We start from the raw sequence: 14593 nt of genomic DNA, 5'->3' as shown, positions 1-14593 counted from the left end.
GCCTGAACAGAGCAATCATATTTGTCCCCACTTCCCTTTTTTCCCCTGTAACCCTATCACTCGATCCATCAAGTTTATTGCAAATAGTAACTTTTTTATAGAAACAAATTTTCAGTTTCTTCTACTTTGCAAAATACAACAAATAAATAAATTGGGATTTCTCTACTAGATTTAGTAGAGAAATCCCAATTGTCCTGATGTGTTTATCCCTATAAAACTACTTGGTATTTCTGTGGGAATAAAATTCCTGAAAACGCCACCTGTTCAGTTTAGATAAAGCTGCTTGGATGAGTGGGAGATTGTGGCAATTTTCCAATGCCACCCATCTCGCAATTTTCATGGAATCTTCGTGTGTAGGCGGTGCCAGGGATAGCGTCCCCCATTCACTACCCTGTTTATTCCGCAGAAGTGAATGACTAAGAAATGATGGTATTCGCTAAGTTAGATTTTAATTGATTGGAGTCTATTCAGATATCTCCATTAATAGTCGTTTTTTTAAACAGTTTGAGTAATTTTACAAGTTTGAGTATTTCTAACAGTCGGAGCACTCAATATAATAGATGTGGCTTAGATGCCTGTCAGTTTATGGGCATTTCCTATTCTGTACCCCTCCTTGAGCGATGCTATTTAAGTCAAGGGGTGCACTGAATTACTGTGGAGATTAACCACCGTCAAGGGAGCTGGGAAATCCCATGGTGCAAATGCAGTTATTTTTGGTCAACGTGATTAGTTCACTGCTGAATACAATTTATCTGCTCATTTATTTTTCAAATTAATCTTGCATATTCTTTCAAATATACTCTGCTTTCCTACCAGATACTTTCCTTGTCCTGACAATATGATGCCATTTTTTCTTCATCACTAGGTTATAATTCATACAGTCTGATACAGTTAAAATTGTCATTAAATGCTGGCATACTCCATAAATAAAAAGAACGGGTGGATCAAACTTTTATGCCCCCACCCCCAAAATATCCCTGAAGCTCGATTACTTCTCAAAATTGAATGCTATGCTATCTGTTTTCTGAATAGGACATAATAAAACATTGCTGTTGATTTCCCTCTAGTTTCTGATATCTGTTAGCGTTTTCATTTTTCTCTGTTTGACGCTTGTACCCACTCATTCACTGTCCAGTTCCAACATCCTGCTGCTCTCGTGCACAATAGAATTAATACCCCATTATCTGAAGCTATGTTTGTATGTTTCCAGGTGACTGAAATCAGGCTGAAGTATTTTGATACTGTACCTGCATCCACTGCCATGTGTGTGCTGAAGACTGGATTTCTCTTTGTTGCTTCAGAATTTGGCAACCAGTGGGTATTCAGTTGTATTGTTAGTCATGCCAAATGTTATAAACTGCTTTGTTAAATATTTCTACATCCTGTTCTTACATGAGTGAGTGGTCTCATGCAACTAATTGAACGATGACCCGAACTGAATGAATGTTTGAATTCCTTTGAGAACATATCTTGGTGTTATCAATCCAGGATATTAAAACTTTGAGGCCATATGCAAAGTGTTAACCCAGTTTTTTGTTGATGTATGTTACTGAACTTGACGAATGCTGTGGTTTAATCAATTTTAAGTTCATAACCAACAACCAAAACACAGAAAATATGACTACATTTCTCAATATTTTTGGGCTTTGGCTCACAGCATGGATGCCCTTCCTTTACTTGGAAGATCAAGAAGGCTCAGGTCCTACATCAACCTCCACCCAACCAGCCGTCTACACGGCGCACCATAAAAGCGGACGACACCACTCTTGGAAACGTTGACCACTTCCCCTACCTTGGCAGCATTCTTACCTCAAAAGCTGACATTGACTCTGAGGTCAACCATCGCCTGAGTTGTGCCAGTGGAGCCCACGCCAAACTCAGGAAAAGAGTCTTTGAAGACCGAGACCTAAAGGCTCAAATAAAATTGCTGGTCTACAGAGCCGTTGTCCTCTCCACCCTGTTGAATGGAGCCGAGTCATGGACCACCTACAGCAGGCACCTGAGAGCCTTGGAATAATACCACCAAAGATTCTAAGGATCAGCTGGGAGGACAAACTCACCAACATCAGCATTTTGGAGGAAGCCAACATGACCCGCATCACCACTACAATAATGCAGCACCAACTTCGATGGACTGGCCATGCCGTCCGCATGTCCAACACACGTCTCCCTAAAGGGCCTGTCCCACTTTCACGACCTAATTCACGGCCTTTTTTTACTCGTGGACATTTTTCATCAGGCTAGAAAAATGCCCTGACCTACTTGATGCCACGAGTATGAGTCGGGGGTAAACTCGGCAGAAGTCGTGAAAGTGGGACAGGCCCTTAAACAGATCCTGTATTCTCAACTGAAGGAAGGTCGGCGAGCTGTCAGCGGGCCAAAGAAACACTTCAAGGACAACATCAAGAACAGTTTGAAGAAATTGTACATTACATCGAGCAACTGGGAGCAAATTGCACTGGACAGGCGCTCCTGGAGGAAATCCATGCAGGAAGGAGCTGCACGTCATGAAAAGGAGCTATGCCGTGTCGCAGAGACAAGGCGACAGCACCGTTAGGGGAGAGAAGGGGGCCTGACGACTACCAACCACTGCCAGTCTCCACTGCCCACGTTGCACCAAGGTGTGTGGATCGCGGATCGGCCTCTACAGACATCTGCAGACCCACAAGTAGATGACCCTATGGAATGGAGAGGAGAGGACAGCCATACTCGTTTCGAGTGACCGCCGATGATGATGACTTGGAAGAACCAACTAGCTCCTATTCCTCCAGCCTCCCTGCCCCATTTTACTTTTAAGTAAATAACTAGGCTGTTCATACTGCCTGTAATGGTCTATATCTCTTTGATACACTGCCCAATAGTAATCTGTCCATTGTGCTGAATGCTGAAACAATGAGTGCTGGAGATAATCATCAGGTCAGGCAGCATCTTAGGAGGGAGAAACATAAGTTAATATTCAGGTGATGACCTATGAATAATCTGTCCATTCACCTTAAATTTCAGTTGATGCAATGCCCAACTGGTTTTAAATATCTGTGTAAGGGGATCTTTATCCTTTTCCTCAGCATGTCATAATACTTTTTATTTTAATATTTTACTTTATATTTTAATATGTACCACCATTTCCCCTCTAATTAAAGACATTTTAGTTTCTAATTTGCCTGTCAATTCTTATACCTTGGGCAGGAGGAATTCTGTGTTCTCTTTAATCAGAGTGATCATGGTCCTGGCTGCACTCTTTTATTGATAATTTTTGGATGTCAATGATGCCTGGTTCCCTTACTTTTCAAAACAGTTTCTATGTGGAAAATCTGGATTTGCCAGCATGATCACAGGCTCAATGATGGATATCTGATAGATTAAGGACATGTCATACATTTTTTGTGTTTTAAGTAATTTGTTTTTCATTATGTAAATTTAAAAAAAACAACTTTTATATTGCAGTTACCTTTATCAAATTGCACATCTGGGAGATGATGATGATGAGCCAGAATTTTCTTCAGCCATGCCCTTGGAGGAAGGAGATACCTTTTTTTTCCAGCCACGACCTCTCAAAAACTTGGTATTAGTGGATGAGCTGGACAGCTTGTCACCAATTTTGACATGCCAGGTATACAATGCATTCTAAATCATTTACTTTGCAGGTCCCTCCATTTGTTTAATAATTTATCGGACTAATTGGATGATTTAGGAATTGATTGTCTCTTTTTTGTGTTGGCAGAATTGGTCACTGCTGTACATAATGCTGACTCAATGAATCTAATTGTGTCTCATTCACCAAAATAGTCTTCTGATAAATGTTTACCTGGCTGATTTGATTTGGCTATTACAGAGCTGCCAAGTAGTATGGATTTTACTTATTTTGTATGGAAATGCGATAAGACTACGGATGTATGGATTTGCTTTGTAAAACACAATTTTTTTTTAAAATAGGCCAATCTCCCTGTTTCATCTTGCTGCTTAAAAAATACAAGTAAATAAAAAGTCATACTGTAACTAAAAATTATAGCCGATTAAATCTATTAGTATTTTAAATTTCAAGATCTGGATGATTATTTTTATCCTCTTTGCCTGTTCCGCTACAGGTTTAAACAGCGCTGTCAATTTAACGCGTGGGAATTTAAACGAACAGCACTATGGGTTCTAATTATAGCGCTACCAGCTGGAGGGCTATTGCCTTTACACATAGCGCAATAATAATAATAATAAATTTTATTTAATGGGCGCCTTTCAGACATCTCAAGGACACCTTACATAGATTAATCGGAATAAAAACATATAATCGGAATAAAATAAGTAATAAAGACATCACAGAGACACAAATTAAAAACAGAATTCAATCCAAAAACAAAATAAAAAACACTATGGGTCACAGACTGTTCGGGGAGGGAGAAGGAGTGAGAGGGAGAATAAGAGAGGGAGGGAGAAAAAAAAGGAGGGAGGGAAGGAGGGAGAGGGAGGCTTCCAAAATGGCCTACATTATCATCTGGTGCTAAAAGCTGGAAGCAGCCGTTCAAACAGCAGTATACAAAGAGATGGCAATTAAGGTGCGTAGAAGACATGTCAATTGGTAGCAAAGTTATGCATACTTGTACTCTTACATGGGTATGACCACTTGCGGAGCGGGATCCCTCACCGGGGATCCCTGGAGAAGAGCTCCAACCACTGGCCTGCGGCCTACAACATCCTGAAGTCGCGGTCTCTGGTAGGGAAGCACTGATTTGGGACTTACCTTCCAGACAAGAGGGTCTGTACATCTGGCCGCCCGCAGCAGCGACTGCGGAGGTTTATGGCCCCGACCACGGGGAACAATGGAGGAGGACTGACTGTACTTTGTGCCTTCCACCACAGTGAAGAATGCTGTGATGGATGTTTGTGTTAAATTTTTATTATGTATTGCATGTTCTTTTTGATTGTACGGCTGCTGGCAAGTTCATTTCACTGCACTTTATTGTGTATGTGATGTATAAATCTGATTGATTGACAAAAAACAGCATTTTTTTGCAGCGAAATGGCACCGTGTAAAAATACTGATTTCCTCAGCAAAATACTGATTTTCAGGTATTAGAATACTGAAATGCTCTGACAAAACGTGGCAGCTCTGCTATTAGTAAATTGGCAGGATGATTGATTACCCCTGATGTTTAACCACTGTTTTTACTTGCAGATTGCTGATTTAGCAAATGAAGACACACCTCAGTTATATGTGGCTTGTGGGAGAGGGCCAAGATCATCCTTGAGAGTCTTGAGACATGGTCTTGAGGTATGAGACGCATTTTTCAAAGTTTGTACATATCATATCACATTAGCTCCACCTTTAGTCACTTCATATAATTGCTCAGTAGCTGGTCCTGGTTGCTGTATGCTGGTTTATTAGCTGGTGTTAGTTAGAAACTGTGATGGGCTTTATTGTCACAGTAGTTTATGCAGAATGGCAGGGATTATTATTGGTAAAGGCTCTCATTCTGCTTGGACTTGAACACCTATGCCTTTTGCATGCATGCTTTGTTAGGAAAGGCCAGGTTACTACTTTCACTGCTGATAAAATGATGTGAATCATGTCTCTTCTCCGAAATGTATTTGGGGAAAATTCTACTTCTCTGATTCAGCAGTCCATAGCTCGCCACCACCATGACTTCTCAAGTTGCTAGTTTTGTAAGTGCAGAAAACTCCTTCAGTTGTGCACATTGAGGAGACCAAAGTCGATGTCTTTGGCCCCATCATTATTAATGTTCCACAATCACCAATTCGATTTCTTGTTGAATTTTATGCTGAAGCAACCTGTTTGCAATTCCCATTTAGTGGATAATCATTTTATAATAATATAGAGAAAATGAATATTTAAATTTCTTGCCTCATTTTTTGACAGGTATCAGAAATGGCTGTCTCAGAGCTGCCCGGTAATCCAAATGCTGTATGGACTGTAAGAAGACATGTGGAAGGTATGGTCTGAATAATGTAATGCACAAATTTGTTCAGATAGTATTCAATAATATTTGCCTAACTGTATCCAGTAATGGTGCTGGCAAATGGTCACAATTTAAAATAGATGTTGAGGGAAACAAATCTCACGTTTCAAATAATTGCTAAATTGTAAATATAATGTTCTCATTTTCACATAACCCATTGATGCTCTTCCTTTTGAAGTAGCATCTTTTTTTTCTTTGTTTACATTATCTGTCCTTTTTGCTCATGTAACCTCCACAATCCTTTTTCTTGCCAGCCATGTCCTGGTTCTGAAATTAAAATTACTGAGAACAAAAGACTTCATAGATCAATGTTGCAGTTCTGATAATTGAACTGCAATCATTGTACATTTGAATGTAAAAGTTAGTGCTATATATTTAGAAGGATTGCCGTGTTGATTTGTCATTGAAAATGTGCTAATTTGTGGGTATTTTGTAGAGCTTAAACAATGATGGCACTGTAGTTAAATTACAAGACTGGTAAGATACCGAAATCTGCATTGGACAGCTGTGGAATTCATGTTCAGAATTTTTTTTAAGTCATGAGTAACAATGACCACAAAACTACTGGGTATCTTCAGGGAAATAAATCTGCCATCTTACCTGGTCTGGCTCATGCGACTCCATACACGATAATTTGTTTAACTATGAAATAGCTGACAGACCACACATATTTGCCAAGATTAGTATATCGCAACAGGGAACAAAATTGGTGAGAGCACCTGGCAATAGGTAAAGTTGTTCCCAGCCCAGCCACGTTTGCAAAGTCTTCTCATAAATATCTGGGAACGGATGTCTAAATTGTGAGAGCTGTCCCAAAAAACTTGCCAAACATAATCATCCTTGCAGAAACATACAGACATTGTGCCGGACATCTCCAACTCTGGGATAAACCCACAGTGTATACAGGATAGGCAAATGCTCAACTTTGTCTCCTGAGTCTCATGATACTAGATCAGACATGGCAGGCTACTATCTTCCCTCTGCTGATTCAGTACTCTTTCATATTGAACAATGATTGGAAGAAGCTGTAAAAATAAGAAGGAAACAGAGTGTATTCTAGTTGAAGGACTTCAGTGTTTATCACGAGGTGCATAGTAATATCTCCACTACCAAAGCTGGTGGGTTCTGAAGGATGTAGCTGCCAGTTTGGTTCCACTACGCATGGTGAATGAACAAATGTAAGGCATTGACCTTGATTCAAATCTACATGTGGAAGATGCATATATTCACAACAGCATTGATCACCATGCAGTTTTTGATGGAGTGCTCGCCATTTGCGAGGGGGAATGCAGTTCCAACACCACTAAGTCACTGGCCAAATTATTAATGTGTACGCCATCCACTACCCTATACATTTGTTTCATTCAATGTTGGACTGTGGCTGGAACATACAACTTTCTGTAAAATGGTCTGCAGTTGTTCTCCTAAGGCGACACCCAAACTGACATCTATCACCAAGGCTCGTGGCATGAAATACAGAAATACCTGCATGTTTCCCTTGTACTTGCACAGTGCCCTCCATAATGTTTGGGACAAAGACCCGTCATTTATTTGCCTCTGTACTCCACTACTTTCATTTACATGACATTGCTGTGTTCCAAACATTATGGTGCACTGAAATGGGGGGACGATGTATAAACACTGCTGTAATTTCTACATGGTGAAACCAAAATGTATAAAAAATGGCCTTTATTAAAACCTGACAATGTGCACTTTAACTACATGTGATTTTTTTTCTATTACAAATCTCAAATTGTGGAGTGCAGAGGCAAATAAATATATGATGAGTCTTTCTCCCAAACATTACGCTGGGCACTGTACTTGGACCTGACTTGGTAATTTACTGGCAGTCCTTCATTGTCACTTGGTCTGCTTCCCAAGACACAGGCGAGTACTTTTACCAAACTGCTGCCTGTATTCATGCATTCGATCCTTCCATGGGATAGCAATATGAGTGAACCATTGGATGAATTTTTGGTCGCTACCCTGCGTATCGCACTTAATTATGGTTACTACAATTGTTTTTAATATTAATTGGAGTTAGTCTTAATGTGATTTCTGTCATTGTATATCTTGAATTATATACAGAAGTGAAAACTGCAATAATGATCTCTTGGGCGAGGCAAATGTAGTCTTAGACTGCCCTAAACAGTTTGGAAACAGCAGTATAATAATCAGTGTTGCAAATTCCTCGAACAAAAATATTAACAAACTTTAGGATAAAAGTTTCTTTCAGCCTTTATGAGTTTTTTTCTGGGATTTAGTTGGGAATGTGTTGAATGTGGAACTCCTGCAGCACTTTTAATGCTGATAATGGAATTGTTGTAATGGCTACTTTTTTGCGGATTATTTATTGATTAACGATGCATTTTACATGAGAATGTAAACTTGCACTGCCATTAGCACAGCCCTTGCAGTGTTGCAGAATCATAAATGTTCTAAGTTAAGCAGTGAGTTTATGTCGATTCTCAAATTGTGATATTATTTGAATTTGACTGCTTGCCTGCAGTGTTTGGTGGGTAAGAAGTACAGACATGCCTGGCCTAAGTGATCTTTTTGTAGTTATAGTTGATGCCCTGGTTGTCCTCTTTTTGAGTCTGAAAGAGCAGTACTAACCCTGGCTGGTATGAGGTGGCTCGATCTCTACCAATACCAAGCCTCTGTTTCTCTCCCACAGGTGGCCGGGAAAGGTGCTACTCATTCTAGGTGCGTACCTGCTGGTAGGGCCTCCGGGATATTGGTTTAGGACAGACATTACAGAGATCGGTCCTAATCAGTGATTACATGGAGCAAAGTACTGTCGTTACAGATATTCTACATGGCTGGAAAATTGCAACGTGTCCAATCCTCCCATCCCAGCAATAGAATCATTACAAGAATCAACAAGAATAATTGTCAGTGTTGTCATTAGGTCCCATATACTTACTGATGTTAATGCACAGCAAATATGGTGCATTGCATTTTTCGATTTATTATTGTCCCAATTTGAAAGTTCCTCAGCCACTAAAAGTTCGCCCTGATATGAAAATCAAAAGCCCCCCCCCCCACATGTGACTGAAGCTTGAATGTTCATATTTTGTCATTGTACAACACTGCTCAATATGACAGTGATTGCATCTGAATCTTGGTAACTGAATTTGGATGAGATATTAGATATTTATTGATCTATTGATGGTATTTGTTATGTTTCATTATGGGGATTCTGAACTGGGTTTAGTTTTGCATTTTATATAGAGTTGGCGTAATAATTAATAAATGTTTTATGTCAGGCTTGCTTTCTTTCCATCTGAGGAACAAATCGGTTCTAAATTTTGATCTGGGGAGGTCATGCTGATATTGTAAAATGTTAGGTTGGCAGATCTGTAGGAAAGGACAAGGAATCCCAAATCAGTGCTATTTAGCCTAATGCGAGATTAATTTAGAAATGTCTAAATTGTGAGATTTATTTTTATTCAGGATCTATATTTGATGTTTAAATCGATTTGGTCCAAATTCACCAAATATATCTTAACAAAATACTTCCTGTGAACTTGCGTTTACTCTGCCAATTCCCAAGCAGAGTTTGTTAGAAGCAAGAACAAAGTCACCTGCCGGCTGTGCCAAGATATAATCTTCCAGGCCTTAATTAACAGTGGCTGAGAGATCTCCCAAATCCTGGATTAGAAACAAGTAATTAACCTCTTGATCTTTACTATTAGTTTTCCAATCCAAATTCTAAATGGTTTGCATGTTTACATGATGGCATTTATTCTGTTTCTTTTTGTGCTACTTCGTTGATCTTTAACTAGTATTCCCACAGTTAAGGGCTGTATATTCTGGGTGAAAATAACTTTTTTAACAGATCCTCTTGGCAGTAAGTGGTGTTTCACTTTTTAAATAAATTATCTTTTTTTGGCAGTTTTATGGACACTTTTTTCCCCTATCGTCTCCAAATTATGCCCTCGCTCAAAAAAAAAACAAATTCTTTGAGCGTTGAGCAGAATATATGGTTTGACTAAGCAATTTTGCAGTTATTTATTTTGATATTGGAGGGACAGTAAAAAATAAAACCTACTAGATGCAACAACGAATTACAACTTAAAATGGTTTTCATTAAAGGCAAGATAATTTTGTTGGCAAATTGATTTACTTACTAACAGTGAATGTTAACCTGCAAGTGTATTTTGCACCTTTTTGTGTGTGTTTAGATGAGTATGATGCATACATCATAGTGTCTTTCGTGAATGCTACACTGGTACTGTCTATTGGTGAGACCGTAGAGGAAGTGACTGATTCTGGATTTCTGGGTACCACCCCCACACTCTCTTGTTCCTTGCTTGGTGAGGATGCCCTGGTTCAGGTAGGGGTATAGAGTTTACTCCAGAAAGTACCACATCTGGACATGCTTTAATGACTACTCTTTGCTGCTTTCTAAAGTGAATTCTTAATTTATCACACTGATATAAAGTTTCTCTAGGTTCACAATTCGTAACTCTTCAATCCTTTTGTCTGACAACATCTGTCTTTGCATCTGTGGCCTTTGTCCAATCTTATTGCTTATCAGAAAAACCCTCCTATTACCTGCCAGGCTTTGTCCTGCTCCAGATTTCATCCTCTTCCAGATTTCACCCCCCACCACCACTCACAAGCACACAATCAATTTGAAGGGTTCCACTCAGAAACGTCACCTATCCATGTTCCCCTGAGGTGCTGCCTGATGTGCTTTGTAAACCAGCATCTGCAGTTCCTTGTTTCTACAAACAAATTGAAATAGAATTCTGGAGCCTTCTGCCCCATTAAGTTGTTAGAACTAAATACGTTGAAAAATATGAATGGTAGATTTGTATTTGGTTAGGATTGCTGAACAAAGGGTAGATTGATTTGGCCACCATTTGATTGAAGCCAGAGAGGTTTAAGTAGTTTAATGGCCTACTTCTGTTCATATGCATGTCAAAACATGGCTCTGATTATTTTTAATGAATTGAATTGTGTGAGGTATTTGTGAAGAAAAAATATAGATTGATGTGTGTTCAGTTAAATAATCATTCTTATAATGGAGTCATGTTCTTTATGAATAACATTCTTGAATAATCTCCATAGCCCATTTATGTTTTGCTAGCCATGTGATAACATTTCAGTCTCTGATAAATACTTTGGGAATATAACGGCACAGGCGCAAATAGAATATGAGGGGCGTCATGGTGAAAGGATTTGATAGATAAAGAGTGGTAAATAGTTCTTTGCAATTAGCGCATAATTAACAAGGATAGTCATGTGATTTTCACCAAATGATTGCTGAGGACATCAGATTGTATTTACATTCAATCATTTATGACAATATGGCGTTATTTCCCCAGTTTACAATTTAAGTAGGGACAGCATGTTTAAAAGGAGCAGGATATATCTGGACTAGAGCAACATGAAATAAAATAGACTCAAACTAATATGCCCCTCTATGTTGCTATTATTTTGTGGTAACGGGTTTGTCAGATGTTTTGCTTTGGTTGAACAGCTAAAGTGGGCTGAAGGAATGAAAACATATCTTAATCATGAATTTTTCAAAGATGTTGGGATGTGATGCATTATAATTCTTCAAATAGAAATTTGGCAATGCATTTAACTCACAAAAAAAGCAAGTTAAGATGGACCTAAATTTATGCTTTGTGTTATAGTCCAAATTAACTTATTTTCTGATTATTTTGTTCAGGTGTATCCTGATGGGATCCGTCACATCCGTGCTGATAAGAGAGTCAATGAGTGGAAGACTCCTGGTAAAAAAACGATCGTGAAATGTGCAGTGAATCAGCGACAGGTTGTGATTGCGCTAACAGGCGGGGAGCTGGTTTACTTTGAGATGGATCCAGTGAGTAAAGCGCAGTGCAGAAGTGCATTGGGTTATAGCTTTATTTTCCAAACTTTCAATTAATATGCATGCATGTGGGCAGACTTTTGCTGTCTTATTATTTAAATGGTCCCCTCCAAGTGTGTAACTTGATTCTGAACATTTGTCCTCGATGCTTAATACCAAATGAGGTGACCAGCTGTAAGTTTTCAGCTCTATATTCTGAGCCTGAAAAATTATAAGGGCAGCACTTATGTCCTGTTTCTGAAAATTGTTCTCACTTCCAAAATGGAAAACGGGTGAAAAGAGACACCAAGTGACTGCATCACTGATGTGCAGAAAGCCTAGATCAGATTGTACCAGCCATTAAAGTTTTAAAAGTATATAGGGCTGGAAGTAAAGAATTGCATGGAAAGATGGTAATGTTTACATTTTGGGTCAAATTGTATTTATGTTTTTAGAGGTCAGTGGTTATTTCTATATTCACATAGTTGTTTTGCTCAAGTTAAATTAGTATATCTTGTACAATGTTGATCAAATATTTCATATGTTGTATTTGCAAACTTTTTGTTTGTAGTCCGGACAACTGAATGAATACACGGAACGTAAAGAGATGTCAACTGATGTAGTCTGCATGAGTTTGGCCAATGTTCCTCCAGGGGAGCAACGTTCACGATTTCTGGCTGTGGGTCTCATAGATAACACAGTCAGGATTATTTCTCTGGATCCCTCGGTAAGTTTGGTACAACTTCCTTTTGCTTGACCTGTTTAGATGTGCTATATATCCTTATTACCAACCCCTTTGGTGTTAAAATCAATCCCGTGAAATATTGAATTTGTTTTGTCCTGTTTCTTCCAGCAACTTAAAAAAACATGTGTTGAGTGTTTTATTTAGTGTGGACTATGCTCTAACCTGGTGTCAATATAGGATAGTGGTCTGGTCACCTGTGGAGGTGGAACTTGATAGATTGCTGTTCAACTTCTCATCAGTAGATGGGGCACTTGGTTGGAAAAATGTATGTGGTGACTGAATCTGCTAGTTGAAAAATAACTCCACACAATTTGGAGGGTATACTGTCGTATCAGTGCATTTCTCCATGAAATGCTAGCGTGACAAATATATAGATAGCCTTCATAAATAGGATTCTTTTTGCTACAGAGGTTATTTCTTAATGAAACTAGTAAGTAGGAAGAAATAGCCAGCTTTCACAATTAGACCAAGTTTGGGCTTTGTTTGCATTCTTCCTGGTCATATTTGATAATCAATGTTCCTGAATGACTATAACTTGAATATATATAGAGAATCCTCATTGCAATTCCTGATTCTTTTGTTTCTTTGGAATATGAAACTGGAAATCCTCCTAATTCTTGTCATTTTCAGGATTATCTGTAGCCTCTCAATATGCTAGCTCTTCCTGCACAGCCTGAAGCTCTCTGCATTGTTGAGTGGGGGGGGGGGGGGGGGGGGGGGGGGGGGGGGGGGGGGGGGGGGGGGGGGGTACAGAAAACACTAACTGGGAAATCCTCCCAGTTTCACCCAAATCCAAATAATTTTATAGCTCAGACATTAAAATGCTGGAGTAACTCAGCAGATCAAAGGAGAAAATAAATAGGTGACGTTTCAGTTCCAAACCCTTCTTCAGACTAAGAGTCGGGGGGAAGAAAAGGTAGAGGTATGAAAGGGTTCAGACCAAATCAGCTGGCACCGATGATCGCACCAACTTCCCTATTTAATGAACTGTAATTTGTCATTTTCAGGATTGTCTGCAGCCTCTCAGTATGCAAGCTCTTCCTGCGCAGCCTGAATCTCTCTGCATTGTTGAGATGGGGGGTGCAGAAAAACAAGATGAATTAGGAGAAAAGGGATCCATTGGCTTCTTGTACTTAAATATTGGTTTACAGGTGAGTAAAATCAACATCTTTCTGAGACATGGAGTTTAACTTTGGAAGAATTAAATAAAGTTATCCGTGTAATAACTAAAGAAGCCAACTTTCTAATCACCATTGAAAGTTGGGGGTGTTTTCTGGGCAAAAGACCAAATGCTGTCATGAAACTTTTTAAAACAGTGAAATGAATTGCTGGAGTAAATAAAAAAATGTTTATGCTTGTTTATGCTCCAGATCTATAGCGCCTAATATAATGGTCAATAGCAAAAGCAGAATTTAGGAGAAATCTTTTTAACCCTCTTAAACCGATCAGCTTTTTGGTTACCTTTTTGCTCATTCTCAATTGAGTTCTAGCATTTACATCATGCCTTTGCCCCATGATACATTGCGATAGGATTTTTTTAAACAGTCAATGCTATACCACCCTTATAGAACTGCCACCGAGCGCAGAGAACGCTTTGTCTGTGTGTGGTGTAATGCATTCTGAAATGTTTTTGTTTTAGAACGGTGTATTACTAAGGACAGTGTTGGACCCAGTCACTGGCGACCTATCTGACACAAGAACCAGGTATCTTGGATCACGACCCGTCAAGCTTTTCAGGGTCAGAATGCAAGGTCAAGAAGCGGTGAGCGTGCATAATTATTGATTCTGATTTCACAATCTGAAGGGTTGGATGATAATGACACAAATTAGGAAGACAAAGAGAATGCAGATGCTCGAAACTTGAGCAAAAAAAACAACGGGCTGAAGGATCTCAGCAAGTCGGGCAGCATTCAGATTGAGGAAGATTCTCAACATGAAGCGTTATATAGATGCTACCTGACCAGAGTTCCTCCAGCCTTTTGTCACTTGACACACAAATCATGCTGTTTTTCTGCTACTCAAATTCTTCATGACTGTGATTCATAATTTAAA

At 39.2% G+C, this 14593-nt stretch overlaps 1 protein-coding gene across 1 annotated transcript in view; it reads left to right on the top strand.

Annotated features, from left to right (window-relative positions):
- The window catches only part of sf3b3 (splicing factor 3b, subunit 3), a 41934-nt gene that overhangs the window by 13282 nt on the left and 14059 nt on the right, over positions 1-14593 (top strand). The window contains exons 9-17 of the mRNA XM_055648710.1: positions 1211-1314; positions 3445-3610; positions 5168-5263; positions 5870-5942; positions 10157-10308; positions 11656-11811; positions 12368-12523; positions 13549-13692; positions 14181-14303. Of these exons, the coding sequence (XP_055504685.1) occupies positions 1211-1314; positions 3445-3610; positions 5168-5263; positions 5870-5942; positions 10157-10308; positions 11656-11811; positions 12368-12523; positions 13549-13692; positions 14181-14303 (1170 nt within the window). The remainder of the gene's footprint in view (positions 1-1210; positions 1315-3444; positions 3611-5167; positions 5264-5869; positions 5943-10156; positions 10309-11655; positions 11812-12367; positions 12524-13548; positions 13693-14180; positions 14304-14593) is intronic.

This window comes from Leucoraja erinacea, chromosome 17 (genome assembly GCF_028641065.1).
Source record: "Leucoraja erinacea ecotype New England chromosome 17, Leri_hhj_1, whole genome shotgun sequence".
Classification (NCBI taxonomy): Eukaryota; Metazoa; Chordata; class Chondrichthyes; order Rajiformes; family Rajidae; genus Leucoraja; species Leucoraja erinaceus.
The sequence above is the reverse complement of the archived record's forward strand: the minus strand, read 5'-3'. Positions and strand labels throughout refer to the sequence as shown.